At 37.6% G+C, this 15071-nt stretch overlaps 8 protein-coding genes across 8 annotated transcripts; 4 read left to right on the top strand and 4 right to left on the bottom strand.

Annotated features, from left to right (window-relative positions):
* Position 1: 1 nt before the first annotated feature.
* On the bottom strand, positions 2-3161 carry B0P05DRAFT_460760 (peptidase family M1-domain-containing protein; the record flags this gene model as incomplete). Its single annotated transcript, XM_051574027.1, has 12 exons — positions 2-294; positions 340-501; positions 548-856; positions 902-1595; positions 1647-1738; positions 1805-1891; positions 1941-2096; positions 2150-2249; positions 2304-2382; positions 2435-2599; positions 2651-3005; positions 3056-3161. 12 exons carry the CDS (start codon positions 3159-3161, stop codon positions 2-4), a joined length of 2598 nt encoding a protein of 865 aa, XP_051439792.1.
* An 843-nt stretch (positions 3162-4004) lies between these two features.
* Positions 4005-5429, top strand: B0P05DRAFT_521617 (uncharacterized protein). Its single transcript, XM_051575882.1, has 4 exons — positions 4005-4563; positions 4780-4856; positions 4927-5026; positions 5075-5429. The coding sequence occupies exons 1-4, from the start codon at positions 4042-4044 to the stop codon at positions 5396-5398; spliced, it is 1023 nt and encodes a 340-aa protein (XP_051439793.1). The 5' UTR covers positions 4005-4041; the 3' UTR covers positions 5399-5429.
* A 34-nt stretch (positions 5430-5463) lies between these two features.
* Positions 5464-6834, top strand: B0P05DRAFT_521621 (Wdr5 in complex with Dimethylated H3k4 peptide). The gene is made up of 7 exons (XM_051575883.1): positions 5464-5492; positions 5543-5746; positions 5793-5956; positions 6000-6126; positions 6173-6275; positions 6324-6389; positions 6435-6834. Coding segments are annotated over exons 1-7 (1032 nt in total). The 5' UTR covers positions 5464-5491; the 3' UTR covers positions 6802-6834.
* Positions 6835-8122, bottom strand: B0P05DRAFT_521624 (ankyrin repeat-containing domain protein; the record flags this gene model as incomplete). Its single annotated transcript, XM_051575884.1, has 3 exons — positions 8013-8122; positions 7810-7957; positions 6835-7764 (listed from the first exon to the last, which is right to left on the bottom strand). The coding sequence occupies exons 1-3, from the start codon at positions 8086-8088 to the stop codon at positions 6837-6839; spliced, it is 1152 nt and encodes a 383-aa protein (XP_051439795.1). The 5' UTR covers positions 8089-8122.
* A 37-nt stretch (positions 8123-8159) lies between these two features.
* On the top strand, positions 8160-9272 carry B0P05DRAFT_501925 (uncharacterized protein; the record flags this gene model as incomplete). Its single annotated transcript, XM_051575463.1, has 7 exons — positions 8160-8270; positions 8324-8395; positions 8438-8604; positions 8647-8833; positions 8877-8982; positions 9027-9123; positions 9165-9272. Exons 1-7 carry the CDS (start codon positions 8174-8176, stop codon positions 9270-9272), a joined length of 834 nt encoding a protein of 277 aa, XP_051439796.1. The 5' UTR covers positions 8160-8173.
* On the bottom strand, positions 9030-11168 carry B0P05DRAFT_601433 (kinase-like domain-containing protein). Its single transcript, XM_051583252.1, has 7 exons — positions 10651-11168; positions 10321-10509; positions 10039-10274; positions 9969-9998; positions 9738-9926; positions 9654-9693; positions 9030-9596 (listed from the first exon to the last, which is right to left on the bottom strand). The coding sequence occupies exons 1-7, from the start codon at positions 10760-10762 to the stop codon at positions 9280-9282; spliced, it is 1113 nt and encodes a 370-aa protein (XP_051439797.1). The 5' UTR covers positions 10763-11168; the 3' UTR covers positions 9030-9279.
* On the top strand, positions 10557-11168 carry B0P05DRAFT_521640 (CoA-binding protein). The gene is made up of 2 exons (XM_051575885.1): positions 10557-10823; positions 10865-11168. The coding sequence occupies exons 1-2, from the start codon at positions 10761-10763 to the stop codon at positions 11117-11119; spliced, it is 318 nt and encodes a 105-aa protein (XP_051439798.1). The 5' UTR covers positions 10557-10760; the 3' UTR covers positions 11120-11168.
* B0P05DRAFT_460641 (galactose mutarotase-like domain-containing protein) lies at positions 11116-14979 on the bottom strand (the record flags this gene model as incomplete). The annotated part of the gene is made up of 13 exons (XM_051574022.1): positions 11116-11344; positions 11385-11555; positions 11601-12555; positions 12595-12955; positions 13024-13049; positions 13095-13240; positions 13286-13552; positions 13598-13662; positions 13707-14171; positions 14219-14379; positions 14419-14557; positions 14604-14722; positions 14769-14979. The coding sequence occupies 13 exons, from the start codon at positions 14977-14979 to the stop codon at positions 11116-11118; spliced, it is 3315 nt and encodes a 1104-aa protein (XP_051439799.1).
* Between the last annotated feature and the right edge of the window lie 92 nt (positions 14980-15071).

Below are 15071 nucleotides of genomic sequence, written 5' to 3' on the forward strand. Positions count from 1 at the left end.
GTTATTGCTTTGAAGCATTTTTTGATTCCTGAAGAGCAATCTTTTCTTCCAATTTCTTTACGCGAGCTTCAAGCTTTTCAATAGTCTCTTTTTGAGCAGTAACTTGACTTTGTGCGTCATTGCTACTTCCAGAACGCAGAGCATGTAATTTACGGCTAATAAAGGTCTGTTCGTCCTTGGAATACATGAATCGAGTGCCTTCAATAGCTCCGTATGTAGAAGTAGCATTCAATTGAACAAGGCCTGCAACAGCTGTCATTCGAACAGAGGCATTAGGATCACGGATCAAGGTTTCTATGACACAGTAGTTAGAATCGAACAAAAATAACAGCGACTTACCAAGCATTTCAATGGCTTCTTTCTTTAGGCGATCAGATTGCCATTGAGCAGAAACAATCAAACCTTGAATGGCAGTAGGTCTAGCACGAAGAGGCTCCTTATTATAACCAACACGATTCAACAAATACTTGAAGCCTTCTTCACTACGATGCACACCCAAAGCTATTAAACAATCAGTTAACTGATATTAGCCATTTCTTTTTCTTACCCTTAAGTGCACCACCACGAACAAAACCATGTTGGCCGAGCTTAGCATCATCTTTAGCCACTTGCAAAAGGTATTCCAAATCTTCTGGGTTTCTTTGTCGACCAAGGGAAATCAAGGCATTAGCATGAGCGTGATAAGGAAGATGCTTTCTCTCGAGTAAGTTGAGTAAAGAGTTTCTCAGTTGATCATCAGCAATAGCAGCAGCAGCAGCAATGGAAGAAAGAGCTAGAGGGTCTTTTTCATTGTCTAACAATTCAGACAAGATTTGAAGACTGTAAGTGCTGTTTAATTTGGCGAGGCTATTGGCACCTATATCAAGCAAATAAGTATCTTATGCAAACTATAGACACTTACATTGAACTCTTACACCATAGAAAGGTTCCTTTAGGATAGCTTCATGAACTGCCTTTAAAGCAGGTCTTGTACCACTCTTGACTAATTCGCCATAAGCCATAATACGATCCATCAAGTTATCACTGTTTTTGGCAGTTCCGATCAAGACATCTCTATCAATGGAAGGCATTTCGATCACAAACAAGACTTTGCCTTCGGGATCAATAGAGATCTGACTAGGCTTTTGGCCTTCAGGCAAAGAAAGGAAACCAGTTACTGATTCTTCTTGATCAAATGTGAGTACAGTAGAGATCTTCTTGTTATCATTTGTGGTGATCACAACATCCAAATCAAAGGCAAAAAGAGGAATTTGCTCAGCAGCATTGACTTGAGTTTGAGTCATAATGACCTTAACACGATTAGCATCTGCATCGTACTCGTATTTACCATTGAGTTTAGGATAGCCCTTAGAATAGAGCCATTCATCAAAGAAGCGAGCCAAGTTGAGACCTGAGGCTTCTTCTAAGACGTTTTGGAAGTCAGAAGTCTGTACAGTCTTGTTGTAGAAGCGTTCAATGTAAGTCTTGATAGCACTCCAAAAGACCTCTTCACCTAAACGTTTACGAAGCATATGAATACGCCATGCGCCGCCAGGATAAGTGTGTCTGTCAAACATGTCCCATGAAGCATCGTATTTACGAGTCACGATGGGGCGCTAGAAAATACATGCAATTACTAAAAATATAAGCTTTTTCTCTTTCTTTACCATGTAGGAACTGCATTCTGCAATATAGTTTGAAGCATTCTTGAACATTTCATAACGGAATGAATCTTCTGATCGATTGTCTTGTAGCCAACCTAAATATCAATGTCATTGTGAATAGACAGCTTTTATCTCTTTAACTAATTTTTATCATCACTTACATGATTCAATATATTTTGCCCAACCTTCCTTTAACCAAACATGATCAAAATGACGAATCACCAACAAATCGCCAAAGTATGTGTGGCCTAGATAAAATTCATAAGTATAACTTTGTTTTTAATCCTCATAGTTTACCCATTTCGTGAATGTTGACAGTATCGACAATGCTCTTTCTTTCAAGAGCATGCGTTTCATCAAGAAGCAAGTGCTCAACCCAAGTAACTAAAGAGATATTCTCCATAGCTCCACGAATGGCCGGCAAAACAATTTGATAATATTTACTCCAAGGGACTAGCCAGAGAATTTCAGTATGTGTGTTCTAATATGATATATGTCATACTTACATGGAACACCAACCTTCTTTTGAAGCCATTTAATCATATTGGGCGTCTCATCAAAAGCTCTCTTAAGATCTTGTTTTTCATATCCCTTGGCAGTATAATACTGAATGCATTGTTTAAGCAACTATGGGTTATTATGCTTTTTTTTTGTACGTACCTTGATTGGCTTTCCATCTACTTCACCATCGTCCACTTCAATGAACTCACCTACTGCAAAGCAAATAAGGTAGGAGGGGCTTTTTTTTCGGTTGTGTTAATCATTTCAAATTGCACACTATTGTTCCTTACCAAGGATGGTCCAGTTCCCATTGAGTCGTCGTGTATTTACCAGTCGTTTCTGAGCTTTTTAAAGTACCATTCGCCAAAGAAGTGTATTGCTGGGGAGCTGTAATTGACCATGTCAAGGTAGTACGAACAGTAGGGAAATCAACAGTAGGTAACCAGTGACGGGCTCTATAAATACATGGTCAGCTTTTTATTTCCCAAATAAACCAAACGACTTACTTTTCTGTTTCGTGATCCGTAATAGCCCAAGCAGGAGTAGCATGGAGCATCTCATCATTTTTGTTGAAATAAAGACCTGCAATAGGCTTTTCGATCGTGTATTCAATAGTCGCCTTGCGCTCACTTTGCTTTGTAAAGGGCTCTTTCCAGTACAAATGGATAAGATGACCATCATAATAAAAGTCGGATAAACCTTCACCAGTCACTTTGACATGCTCGAAATCTTCGGCATTCAATGCAATGCTCGATAACTCCTTGTTATTAGCCACCAGTCCTTCACCTGTATGCTTAAAAGTGATTGTGACCTTGCCTTCAAAAGACTTGGTAGAAAGGTCTTGAAATTTGAGATTGATATCTAAAAACAATCGTTTATATTCATTTTATTGACTTTAACGCGTATTTTACCAAGGTGAACAGGTTCAATAACCTTGCTTGGAGCATATTGATTCTTTGCCGTAGCAGAGAAGAAAGAGCCACCGCTATATCTTGCACAACAAATATGATGAGGCATATTCTGCTAGAATAAGAAAGAAAAGAATAAAAACGAATCTCACGAATTACTCTATCATTTTGACGATACACAAACAAACGTTGCGCTACTTTTCATATTTGGTAATTTTTTCTTCTAAAAGTTATGCTCCTATTTCTAAAGTCAACATGGCTTGACTCCATTGTTTGTTGCGTGTATTTTAAACTCAGTATACCTGGTCATCCACCTTGTAGGCAGTAGTTCAAACTCCAGATTACTTAGGGACCATCTCCCATCGGACATGTTCAAACCGAAATTCTCAAACCGAAATCCGCAGAGTATCGGGTCGAGAGGGCATAGTTCATATTACTATGGCAGTCCTGAAGAAAATATAAAATGCATCAATGTAATGGCGAACACTCTGTCCTAGTCTGAAAAGAAACATTTTGAGAATATAACTGTTGTTAGTATTTTAGTGTCTCGATTCTTTTTATGCTGTTCTATAATGTCCTATCTTAACACAAATAACTATTTAACTTTGATTAACAAACTACTTTGTGATAAACAACAAAAAGCCTGTTTATTGTTATAAAATGATCTGCTGAAAATAATGTTAAATGTCAGGTAATGGTAAGTCTAATCTAGATAAAAAAGAAACATGTTCAAAACCTGTGAAAACTTTCACCCCTTTAAAAATTCTATGTGCTACTTTTTGTCCGTTATTATTGTAGGGTACTGGTGATACTTCGAGACCTTCTGTATAACAGATTCACCGTTAACAAGTCATTTGAGTCTGAAATCATGCAAGTATGTGTAACTAAGTACGCTTGACGCTATTGTGACTGTCGCTTCTTTTACGGCCTATCAAAACTTTTCTGCATATACTTTTTTTTTTTTTTTTTTTTTTTTTACTGTGCTCGTCATGCCAGAACAAAAGAGTTCGTTAAAGTCTATCTTTAAAGCACCACCACCACCTATTCGGGATTTGGTGTTGAGTGAAATGGAAAACAGTCTTATAAAAGACAAAGCAAAACCCAATGATGCTTCGTTCGATGTTATGGCACTTCTCTCTAAAATCAAGAACAAACCGATGGAATCTCGACATACACCTGTATCACCTGAATCTATAGCAGCATCCTCACCATCCAAATTAGACACAAAAGCTTCCTCTATGTTATCTTTTTTAGACCAATATCATGCATCTTATACACAAAACATCAAACTGGAAACACATACACTCATAAATCATGCTATACCACATCACCAAGACGTTCATGAACCACCTAAACAACAGCAACAATCACAACAGCAACAATCACAACAGCAACAATCACAACAGCAACAATCACAACAGCAACAACCACAAAAGCCTAAAGGACACAAACTTTCACCTTATCATGCTGAAGAATCCAAGAAACCCAAAAATAAAAAAAGAAAAAGACACGTCAGATAAAAAAGAAGAATGCTCATCAGGCTACATTGGCTCATTTGGATCGAGCAAAACCAAGAACAGAAACAGACGATTTTGATGCCTTGTTGTCGAATTATACACAAGCAACAATCAGTCAAACAGCAGAAACAAAACCAGACATAAAACAACCTAAACCACTCACAAAAAAGACAACTAACCCAAAGAAGCGTGCCCATGATGAACCCTTAGAAAATAAAAATAAGCAACCCAAAACGTTTGTTCCCAAGGTTCCCTGTAAATTTTATATGCAAGGCCTTTGCAAAGAGGTAAATAGATATTGTTTGTTATAATACTCATCCTATAGGCTGATAAATGTACATTTAAACATGATCCAAGTACAGTCGTGGCACCGCCTATACCTAAGAAATCAAAAATCGTTTGCCAATTCTTCAAGACAGGTTCCTGTAGTAAATTTGAAGACTGTGAATTCTCGCATGTAAGTAGTAAAGAAGCATGTCAAACAATCTATTTATTCTGTCTATAGGATTTGTCTATAGAACCGTGTCGATTTTATTTTTTGAATGGAAAGTGTAACAACAACGCATGTCCATATTCGCATGCACCATTGACTGAAAAGACAAGGCAAATGCTTCAATCCTTGACAGGTCCTTGTCGATTTTATTTCCTTAAAGGGTTTTGTAATAATGGTGATTTATGCAATTTCAGCCACGATACATGTTCAGAACAAGATAGAATACGCTTAGAACAAGAAATCACACCTTGCAAGTATTATTTCTCTACAGGCCATTGTCCAAAAGGTGATGATTGCTTTTATGGACATGAAGAAGTACGTGATAAAGTGAAATAAAAAAAAAACCCCCCACCCTTTTAAATGTCCGATAAAGCCAGTCTCTTTTATTTCTTTTTTTTTTTTTTTTTTTATCTTTCCTAGCATACAACAAGTAAATGACACGTCGATTGAGTTAAATACACAAACTAACTCTTTCTTTAGTGGACACAACAAGCCAACCAGAAGACACCAAGAGACCTCGCGAAGAAGATACTGAAGAAAAGAAAGACACAGAACAACCCACCAACAAACCTCGACCTGAACAACGCAAACCACAGTATGAACTTAAATATTCTCTTGTGGGACACCGTATGTCTGTCTCTAGTGTCAAGTTTTCACCCGACGGCAAATGGCTTGCTAGTTGCTGTAAGTATACAAAAAGATACAGACATCAGATCATTGATCTTGTTAGCTGCTGACAAGACCATCAAGATTTGGCATGCATTAGATGGTAAATATGAAGCCACATTGGAAGGACATACACAAGGCATTTCAGATGTTGCTTGGTCGTCTGATTCACAAAATCTTTGTTCTGCTTCAGACGACAGAACCATTCGTATCTGGAGTCTTGCTACTGTAAGTATATACGACTTGTTTTGTTTTACTTATCATATCATAGCGCGAAGCTGTTAAGGTATTAAAAGGACATTCAAATTATGTCTTTTGTGTGAATTATAACCCACAATCCAATTTGATTGTCTCTGGTTCTTTTGATGAGAGTATCAAGATATGGGATGTCAAGAAAGGTAATACGATTCTATCAACCTTGGCCATGATTGACATTCAAAATAGGCAAATGTATGAAGACATTACCAGCTCATTCAGATCCAGTTTCAGCAGTCCATTTCAACAGAGATGGTACAATGATTGTTAGTTGCAGTCATGATGGATTAATGTAAGTATATGACTGACATAGATAAGACGATTGATACTTTGTCTATAGTCGTATTTGGGACACTGCTAGTGGACAATGTTTGAAGACATTGGTTGATGATGATAATCCACCTGTGTAAGTAACGCAAGAAGCTATTTTTATATATCTTACTGTCCTTAGCTCATTCGTCAAATTCTCGCCTAACGGTAAATATATACTTGCTTCCACATTAGACAACACATTACGACTATGGAATTATCATACTGGAAAATGTCTCAAGACATACCGAGGCCATGAGAATAGCAAATACTGTATCTTTGCTAGTTTTAGTGTGACAGGTGGTAAATGGATTGTGAGTGGCAGTGAAGATCAGAATATATACATTTGGAATTTACAGACCAAGGAAATTGTACAAAAACTAGAAGGCCATTCTGATGTTGTTCTTTGTATTGCTTGTCATCCTACAATGAACATCATTGCTTCTGGTTCAATTGATCAAGATAAATCAGTTAAACTTTGGTTTGATAAATCACAACCCACAGCTTAATAATAAACAAAGAAGAGGAAGAGGGGAGGGGGTATTTATTTCTTATTTTGTTGTGTGGACCACCATTTAAAGAAACCGCGGTTATTGTTGTTATTGGCTTTTTCAGGTATATGATCAAAATCAATACTTTTACGAGATAGACCATCAATGCTCTTCTTGGCCAATTGAGATAGACTATCTAAACTTGGTCTAAAATCAAGGCTATTTCTTCCTTTCTCAAGTGAAGGACGCCCTGTTGGATAATAAGCATCAATTGATTTTCTGGTTGAAGTAGGATTCCACCAAGACTTTTTGGTTTCTTCTTCTTCAGGTTCATCATCCACAGGGATCACATTGGATTCATCATCTTGTGTTGATAAAGTATTGGCTGCCATGGCATTCATCAGTGCAGTAGCACGTAAATGGTGGCCATCTGTTGAACTTGATCGTTTCAGTGGTTGTGGTTCTGCTGTTTCTTCATTGGGTGATGGTAAACCATACGCTCTTCTTTCTAGTGAAGCTAAATAGTTTTCATCATCATAACGATTGACAACGCCATAACTATACCAATCTTCTTTGTTGTCTATGGGTAACGTGGATATATCTGGTATCGTAAGTGATTCAAACACACTCGGTAAACTAGGTCGACGTAATCTTTCTCGTTTTTGATAAAGAGAGGCATCCATGGATCTTCTGCTGATTTCTGCTTCAGGTACATTATTCTGGCCTTCCTGTAATCCTTTCAACATGATCTGCATGGATCCAAATGTCTCTAATAACTTGACTATTTCTGTATGATGCTTAGCAGCAGCCACATCAATAGGGCGTGAACCATATTTATCTCTGACATTGATTTTAGCTCCATTTCTTAGTAACAAATCGACTATTTTTGTACATCCATTTGCACAGGCAACATGAAGTGCTGTAGAGCCTGTTGCACCTGCCACTGCTTGTGATTTATCTGTACTGTGTTTCTTGGACCATCTAAACACAGAAAGTGAGTGGTTATTATGCTGCTTATATACATACCTCTGAGCATTGACATCAGCACCTCGATCAATGAGATACTGTACGACTGCAATATGATTCTCATTAATACAGGCAAGTTGTAAAGGCATATATCCGTTTACAACAGAATCAATGGCTGCACCATGGTCAAGTGCAAATTTGACAAGACCTAGAGATTGTCATCATCAAGCACTATTGTTTTTTTTTTTTTTAGATTGACTTACCCACATTGCCATTCATAGCAGCACTATGTAACCCAAGTGAGTCATCTTTCTTACCATCAAAAGGTTTACTCATCATTTCTTTTTAAAAAAAAAGAGAGAGAAAAAAAAAGGGGGAGTGTCGGGAAAAAAGAAATAAACTGCTTTGTACAACTTTATTTTATATGTGGCCTATGCAACATGGTCCATTTTTTCTTTTTCTTTTTATAATGACAAAATCACTCATGGACAACTTGATTTATATTGATGACTATATTGATGGTAATAAACAAACAAACAAAAAAAAGCAAAAGATAGTTGTCTTATTCTATTAGTTGTGGAAGCACTTCAAATGGACCTTCAAAAGAACTTTACTTTGCTTAAAGAAATGGATGGCTATGCACAAGGTAAAAAGAGCATTTATCATACGATATCAACACGTTGTATAGATGCCACTTGTTCAGCAGCCAAGGCAGCTATTTCATTGATTGATACTATTGAAACACTTGATCCTAATGAGAGATTGAACCAACTTCAACATCTAGTTGAACTATTAGGAGAAACTGTCCAGAGAAGTAGTGAAAAGGCTGCATTAGCCAAAGTCACGTTGGATGCCGTAAGCTATGGGATACATAAACCATACATTGACACATAGTAGGTGGACCGTCATTGCAATCGATTGGATGCAGATTTGGTCAAGTTTGAAGAAAGTCATCCGATAGGCGCTATTCGTATTGCTTCTTTACCTGGCCTGACACCTTCTTCAAGAAGTTTACGCGACTATTCTAGAACTTCTTTCAAAGACAAGATGGCCAAAAAAATGAATGAGAAGCAATCTGTCAAAAGTAAGTCTGCTTCTTATATTGTCTTGTATGATTGATGACTTAGAACGACGTATGGATGATAAAGACATGGCTCGATCCTTAAAAGAAACAACCAGAAAGACAAAACTCAAGACATTACCTTCAAGGAAGAACAATGGCAAATTAAAAACGTAACTATAAAAGCCAAATGTGCATATAACTTACCCATTTCTAGATCGGATACAGACATGTCTGTAGATCCAAATGAACCTGTTTATTGTTATTGTCAAAGTGTTTCTTATGGAGAAATGGTGGCTTGTGATAATGCTGATGTAAGTAATAGACGATTGCCTATGTTTATTCAAATGTATAGTGTGATATTGAATGGTTCCATATTGGTTGTGTTGATCTAAAAGCAGCACCCAAGGGTAAATGGTTTTGTGATAACTGTAATAAATACAAAACCAAGCATAGAAGATAATTCATGTTTAAGGAGTCTCATCTATATCATCCAGATGATCATGGCCTCTTAATCTGTTAATAGCAGCCACAGCAGTAACAAGCGATTTAAGTGTGCGACGACTATTAAATCCTTTACGGACATTGGGTGCCAAATTGACACCATTGTCTTGTCTGGATGTAATCCAAACATCTTGTAATGCCTCTTCAGCAGTTACGCGTTCTTTAGGATCAAAGGTCAAGAGTCGATTGATAAAGTGTTTAGCTTCATCAGAAATATCACACCAATATTCCTCATCGAATTCATAATGGCCCTTCATGATAGCTTCAAACAGTTCATTTTGGTCTATGAGGTACATTAGTTTATCCTACTTGTTATTATTATTATTATTATTATTATTACCTTCACCATAGAAAGGGGTATAACCACTGAGTAAAGTGTACTGACCATAGGATAAGTATCAAGAAAGACAACAGCTAAACTTACCATAATCACACCTACACTCCAAATATCAACAGGTGTACCATGTCCTGTGCCCAAAAGTACTTCAGGGGCAACGTAACCAGGTGTACCACATGCAGTTGTTAATACCTCATTATGGTCTTTTAGTAACTTGGATAGACCGAAATCAGTAATTAACAACTCTGCGTTTTCATCAGGCGTCTTGAACAATAACTAACAAATCATTAACTACATCAACACGTTCATGTCACTTACATTCTCGGGCTTGATGTCTCGATGAACAATCTAACACGATTAGATCAACCTAAAGCATCAGATAACTTACATCTTGTGAGTGCAAATAGGCTAATCCTTCCAACATTTGACGTACAAGATCAGCAGCCATGGCTTCTGTATAAGTGCCTCTTTCAATAATACGTTGAAAGAGTTCACCACCTGTACAGAGATCAGTCACGATATAGACAGCTTCATCTGATTCATAGATATCATGCAAAGAGACAATATGTGCATGGCGCACTTTTTTTAAAATGTCGAGTTCACTATCCAACATGTGTTGTTTACCTAAATAAACATAAGATGAAGGTGTCTTAAAAGCTATGGATGTTACCAGCAATCACTTTCTTCATGATAATCTTGACTGCACATTTCTCACCAGTGGCTCTTTCAGTACATTCTTTCACGACAGCAAATGAACCAACACCTAGTTTCTTTTCACCAATCGAATATTTAGCATCGAGTTCAGGAGGGTATTGAGGTGCCTGATCTTGTTCATGTGTCTTTTTGAAAAGAGCTAATACTTTTTTAACAAAGGGTTATGATGATGTGTCATAAGAAGAGAATAATAATAATAATAATAAAAAAGTATATACAATTCTAGTGTTTTTATATTGCTAAATGGAAAAAAAAAACAGTGCTTTTTTTTTTCCCGTTTATGCACTCTTCAAATCGATTCTTTTCAAGTCGTTATTTTGCTGTTGTCGGTGCAAGTACGTCAAGAGAAAAGTTTGGTAACAAAGTATTACGCTGGTAAAGTAGTGCGAATACAACATGATGATGTTGACTATTGAAAGGTATCAATCTAACCAACTTGATGTGATTCCCGTTCATCCGGTAAGTTGCAAACAGAAAAAGATGGCTAATGACAAATACAGAAAGAACCATCGATTGAAGGTCTATCCACCATCCACTCCATTCAGCAACTTGCTCATCCTGAAGAAACATCTCTTTCTATTATTACACCACCCTCCATCACACACCAAGTCCTTCAGTTGGCTGAACAATTAGGTATACAGCATGTTTGGATTCAACCTGGTGCAGAAGATGAAGCAGTCAAAACATTTGCTCAACAGAGTCAAATGAACATCATTTTAAATGCGTGTATTTTAGTAGATCATGCCAAGTTTTAATAGATGAGTTTAAGTGTCACTACTTCAAATGGTTTAATTTTAATAAGCAATCCTTCATTCTTTTGTCTCTCTTGTTCTTGTTGCTGTAGTTCTAGTACATCGTCATCCAACACACGCAAATTGGTACTGAATGTTCTGTTGAGTGTGGATGAATGATGGATGGGTATATCTTCTAAAGGATCTTCCAAAATGTTACACTTGATCGCCTTTTTTACCACTGTGGAACTAGGAGATGTTAATTTGAGTCTGTTTGGTACTAACCTACCTCATCAAACGAGCTCTTGCATGTCCACCATACGCTTCATAAAGTCGAATAATAATATCATTTGAATCTTCTGCCTTCTTGATAGTATCCAGTACTACATTAGGCGCATTTTCAATTCGAAAGTGTGGCATACAATCGTTAATGTCTGTCATTTTGGCTCTTGGTATGATTCTAAACACCTTAGACTTTGACTCTCTGTATTGATATAAACCTTACCTTGTCAACAAAGGCGAGTTAAAATTGTAACCTTCTCGAACCACGTCCGATTGTAGAAAGTGTTGTTCATGAGGATAAATAGCATATTTAAACGAATGGTGACCTACATCACAGTTGGAATCAGGTGCCTTAGGTGAACGTAACAAAGAGAGACGCAACACATTACGATGCGCTGAATAACCATACTTGCAGTCATTCAAAAGAGCAACACCATACCCGTACTCTGACATGTCTGCAAACTTTTGTGCCACCACTTCGAACTTGGCTGCTTCCCAACTGGTGTTGTCATGCGTAGGTCTCTGAACATGACCGTATTGACATTCATAATTTACATGGTCTGTCATGATATCCCAAGCAAATTCGACTTTTAGAAACTGCCTGTTCTCATTCCAATCGACTTCAGTCTCGAAATCCAAGCGTCGAGACACAGCTGTCAAGACTACAATCTGCCTGAGTCGACTTGTCTTGCTGATCTTCTTTTCAATCAAAACAGACGCACGCAAAGGTCCTTGCTCTAGAATCTGAACTGAACCTGCCTCAATTGTCTGGTATTTCTCTAGATGATAGATCTCAACATCCCAAGCATCCCAAAATAAGGGTATATCTTCATACATGCGAAACACATTGCCACGCTCGTTTTCCTTGATCAATTCACGCTCTACGCGTTTATCAAACAAATGAACCAAATGGCCTGATTGATCAAAAGTGACCTTGATCCATTGGTTCTCCATCACCACATTGTTCTGTCGATCTGTCTGGACCTTGACAGGCTCATAACCTACGAGGGATTCTTCTAATGTCAAGCAAGTTACACCTGAAGCCGTGATGCCTGTGGCTATAGCATAGCCTGTTCTACCAAAAGCAGAGTATTGCTTCATACCAGACAATCCGTGATTATCCTCCACTTCAAGAATCGCATGGCGTTCCCATGGTAAGGTGTTGATCACAGCTAATGCTTTTCGTCTGTCATCTAACATCATTGGTGAAGAAGAACAAGTAGATCCAGTCGATACCTCTTCTTCTTCTTCTTCTTCTCCTTCTTTGAGACCCAATAAGGTTGTCATTAGATCATGTCGCATCTGCTTACCGAGCACATCGACTTTGGTGTACATCTGCAGACAGTCTTCATAGACTAATTCAATCGCCGATCCAGACATGACATCGTGAAACTGAGGTAAACAGATCAGTTTCCAAAACTCTTCAAGTTCTGTAGCTGGATATTGAAATGTATCAGGCCAAGCCATCATGGCAAAAGTAGCCAACATTTCAATATCTCTTAGTAAGAATTCGCATGTTCGATTGAGTTTTTTACAAAAGGATTGTGTTGTATAGATGCCTCGATGTAATTCAAAATACTAACAAGAATAAGTCATGGATAGAGTGACATCTTGTCTATTTTTTTTTTTTTTTTTTTTTTTATTACCAATTCGCCTTTCCAGGAGGGAAGTACTTTGGCAGTAGCTTCTACTTTTTGATAGAAATCAATGGGCAAACCCATTTCTGTCTTGGGCAATCCATCCACATTTTTCATTCTTCTGAGTCTTTCAATCATACTGGCTAATGGACCACCTCCTCCATCGCCATTACCATACACAAGTAAGCTGGTATTCGAATAGACTTTATCACGATGATTCTTCACACTAGTATAGCGTGAGTGTCTATGCTGTCTGTAGATGGTGTGTTACCTTCTGACTAATTCTTCAGGTGTGCATTGAGCATTGTATGTTTCTGAGGGTGCCATATGAGTCAATGCTTTTGATCCATCAAGACCAATCCACCAAAATGTAGTCAATGGAAACTTATTGACATTGTTCCAAGATAGTTTTTGTGTAAAAAAGTAGTTCATGTCTGCCAATAACATCAGTTGAGGCAATTGAGATGAATAACCAAATGAATCTGGTAACCAAAACACTTTGCATCGTCTTCCAAAGTTTTGTTCAAAAAAGCGCTGTCTATAAAAGAATGAGACGATGGAATAACATGCGAGGGGATTTTACCCAAGTAAGAATTGTCGACAGAGGGATTCACCACTTGGCATGTTGGTATCCATTTCTACCCATGTCTATTTAAATAAGTAAAAGAATTCAGCCTGTCCATTCGACTTACTCCTCCTGTAGGTAAGAATTGTCCTAGTGTCACTTTCTCAAGAATACGTTCCCATAAGGGCAAATAACGTTCCTTGACCCATTCAAACTGTTGTGCCTGAGAACAAATAAACTTATAATCAGGATATCTGTCCATCAAATTGATCTGAGAAGACCAACTCCGTGCTGATTTTCGAATAGTCTCATCAAATGGCCATAACCAAGCTGTATCAATATGACAATGACCAACAGCAATAATCTCATGTTGTGCATCACCATTCTTTGATCCTAAAAACGACTGAGCTATCTCTAAGCCTTGAGTTATACTGTCATCATCTCCCGGGATAAATTGATTAATGATACGATTGGCTGTATATAAGGCTTGTGATCCTCTTAACGAATCTTCTGGTAAATCCTTTGCCATACCCAAAATAATTTGAAAGTCATACAGTAGATCCCATGCTATCTTGTTAGGCACAGCAAGATCCTTATATATACGCATGTTAGACAGGATGACATCCATGCATGACTTACCACTGCATTTAAATTGAAAAAACGATTTGGGTCGGGTGGGCCAATCAATCCATTGCCAGCACCAAACATGCCATTGCAAGCCATTTCGATATAAAACTGAATGATCTCTCCACCTTCTGCATGAGTTGTCAAGATATATTCATGGCGTGCATCATTCCCCGCTATCATCGTTAGACGCACATCATCTTGGAGTTGCTTACCTCCTCCTGTTAAGCCTTGCAATGTCACTCCTTCCATACTCCAGATCATGGCTTCATTATCTGCATTCCATATAAACAAGACTTCTTCACCCACAAATTCATTTGGAATTCGAATTTGAACATGAAACCAATGTGTAGACTGATTATATGAATATACACCTATGCAATTCTCTATTTTAACTTACCCAAGAAGGACCAAACCATTCACCTAGTCGAGTCGGTCTGAATTCTTGTTGAATCGCTTCTTGAAATGAAATGCGTTTTAAATCAGGTACACTATAGACTAACAAGGAAATGTATTCCTCTTTATCACTTGTGTGAGTTGAGATAGACTATAGACAGTAATATACCTGAATTTGTTCTTGCTCGATACAGTTGCGAGAGTAAATTGAGATCATTACCGTTGGCACCCGCACTAATGAAATTCGAACAACGGTCTATTGTGATACTTCTAATCAGTTTTGGATGCTCCAATACTTGTGGTGCTTGTTCAGGGTTTAATAACGTATTTGAACGTAATAAAGAAGGATGACTAAATTGAAACTGACTCAATAAATCCATATACGTGTTAAAAAAAAAAAAAAGGGAGAGAAAAGAAATAAAAAAAAAAAAAAAAAAAAAAATTAAATTCACACACACTTTATGCACACGGT

The sequence above is a fragment of the Gilbertella persicaria genome (assembly GCF_025201335.1).
Source record: "Gilbertella persicaria strain CBS 190.32 chromosome Unknown B0P05scaffold_1, whole genome shotgun sequence".
NCBI lineage: Eukaryota > Fungi > Mucoromycota > Mucoromycetes > Mucorales > Choanephoraceae > Gilbertella > Gilbertella persicaria.

Coding starts and splice junctions, on each gene's coding strand:
- B0P05DRAFT_521640 (XM_051575885.1), top strand. CDS start 10,761: ATGATGATGTTGACTATTGAAAGGTATCAATCTAACCAACTTGATGTG. Junction 10,824..10,864: donor ATGTGATTCCCGTTCATCCG/GTAAGTTGCAAA, acceptor TGACAAATACAG/AAAGAACCATCGATTGAAGG.
- B0P05DRAFT_521621 (XM_051575883.1), top strand. Junction 5,747..5,792: donor CAAATGGCTTGCTAGTTGCT/GTAAGTATACAA, acceptor TGATCTTGTTAG/CTGCTGACAAGACCATCAAG. Junction 6,390..6,434: donor GATGATGATAATCCACCTGT/GTAAGTAACGCA, acceptor TACTGTCCTTAG/CTCATTCGTCAAATTCTCGC.
- B0P05DRAFT_521617 (XM_051575882.1), top strand. CDS start 4,042: ATGCCAGAACAAAAGAGTTCGTTAAAGTCTATCTTTAAAGCACCACCA. Junction 4,564..4,779: donor ATAAAAAAAGAAAAAGACAC/GTCAGATAAAAA, acceptor ATGAACCCTTAG/AAAATAAAAATAAGCAACCC. Junction 5,027..5,074: donor AAGACTGTGAATTCTCGCAT/GTAAGTAGTAAA, acceptor TTCTGTCTATAG/GATTTGTCTATAGAACCGTG.
- B0P05DRAFT_601433 (XM_051583252.1), bottom strand. CDS start 10,762: ATGTTGTATTCGCACTACTTTACCAGCGTAATACTTTGTTACCAAACT. Junction 9,999..10,038: donor CCTATTTGCACTCACAAGAT/GTAAGTTATCTG, acceptor TAATCGTGTTAG/ATTGTTCATCGAGACATCAA. Junction 9,694..9,737: donor GGAGTGTAGGTGTGATTATG/GTAAGTTTAGCT, acceptor TCCTATGGTCAG/TACACTTTACTCAGTGGTTA.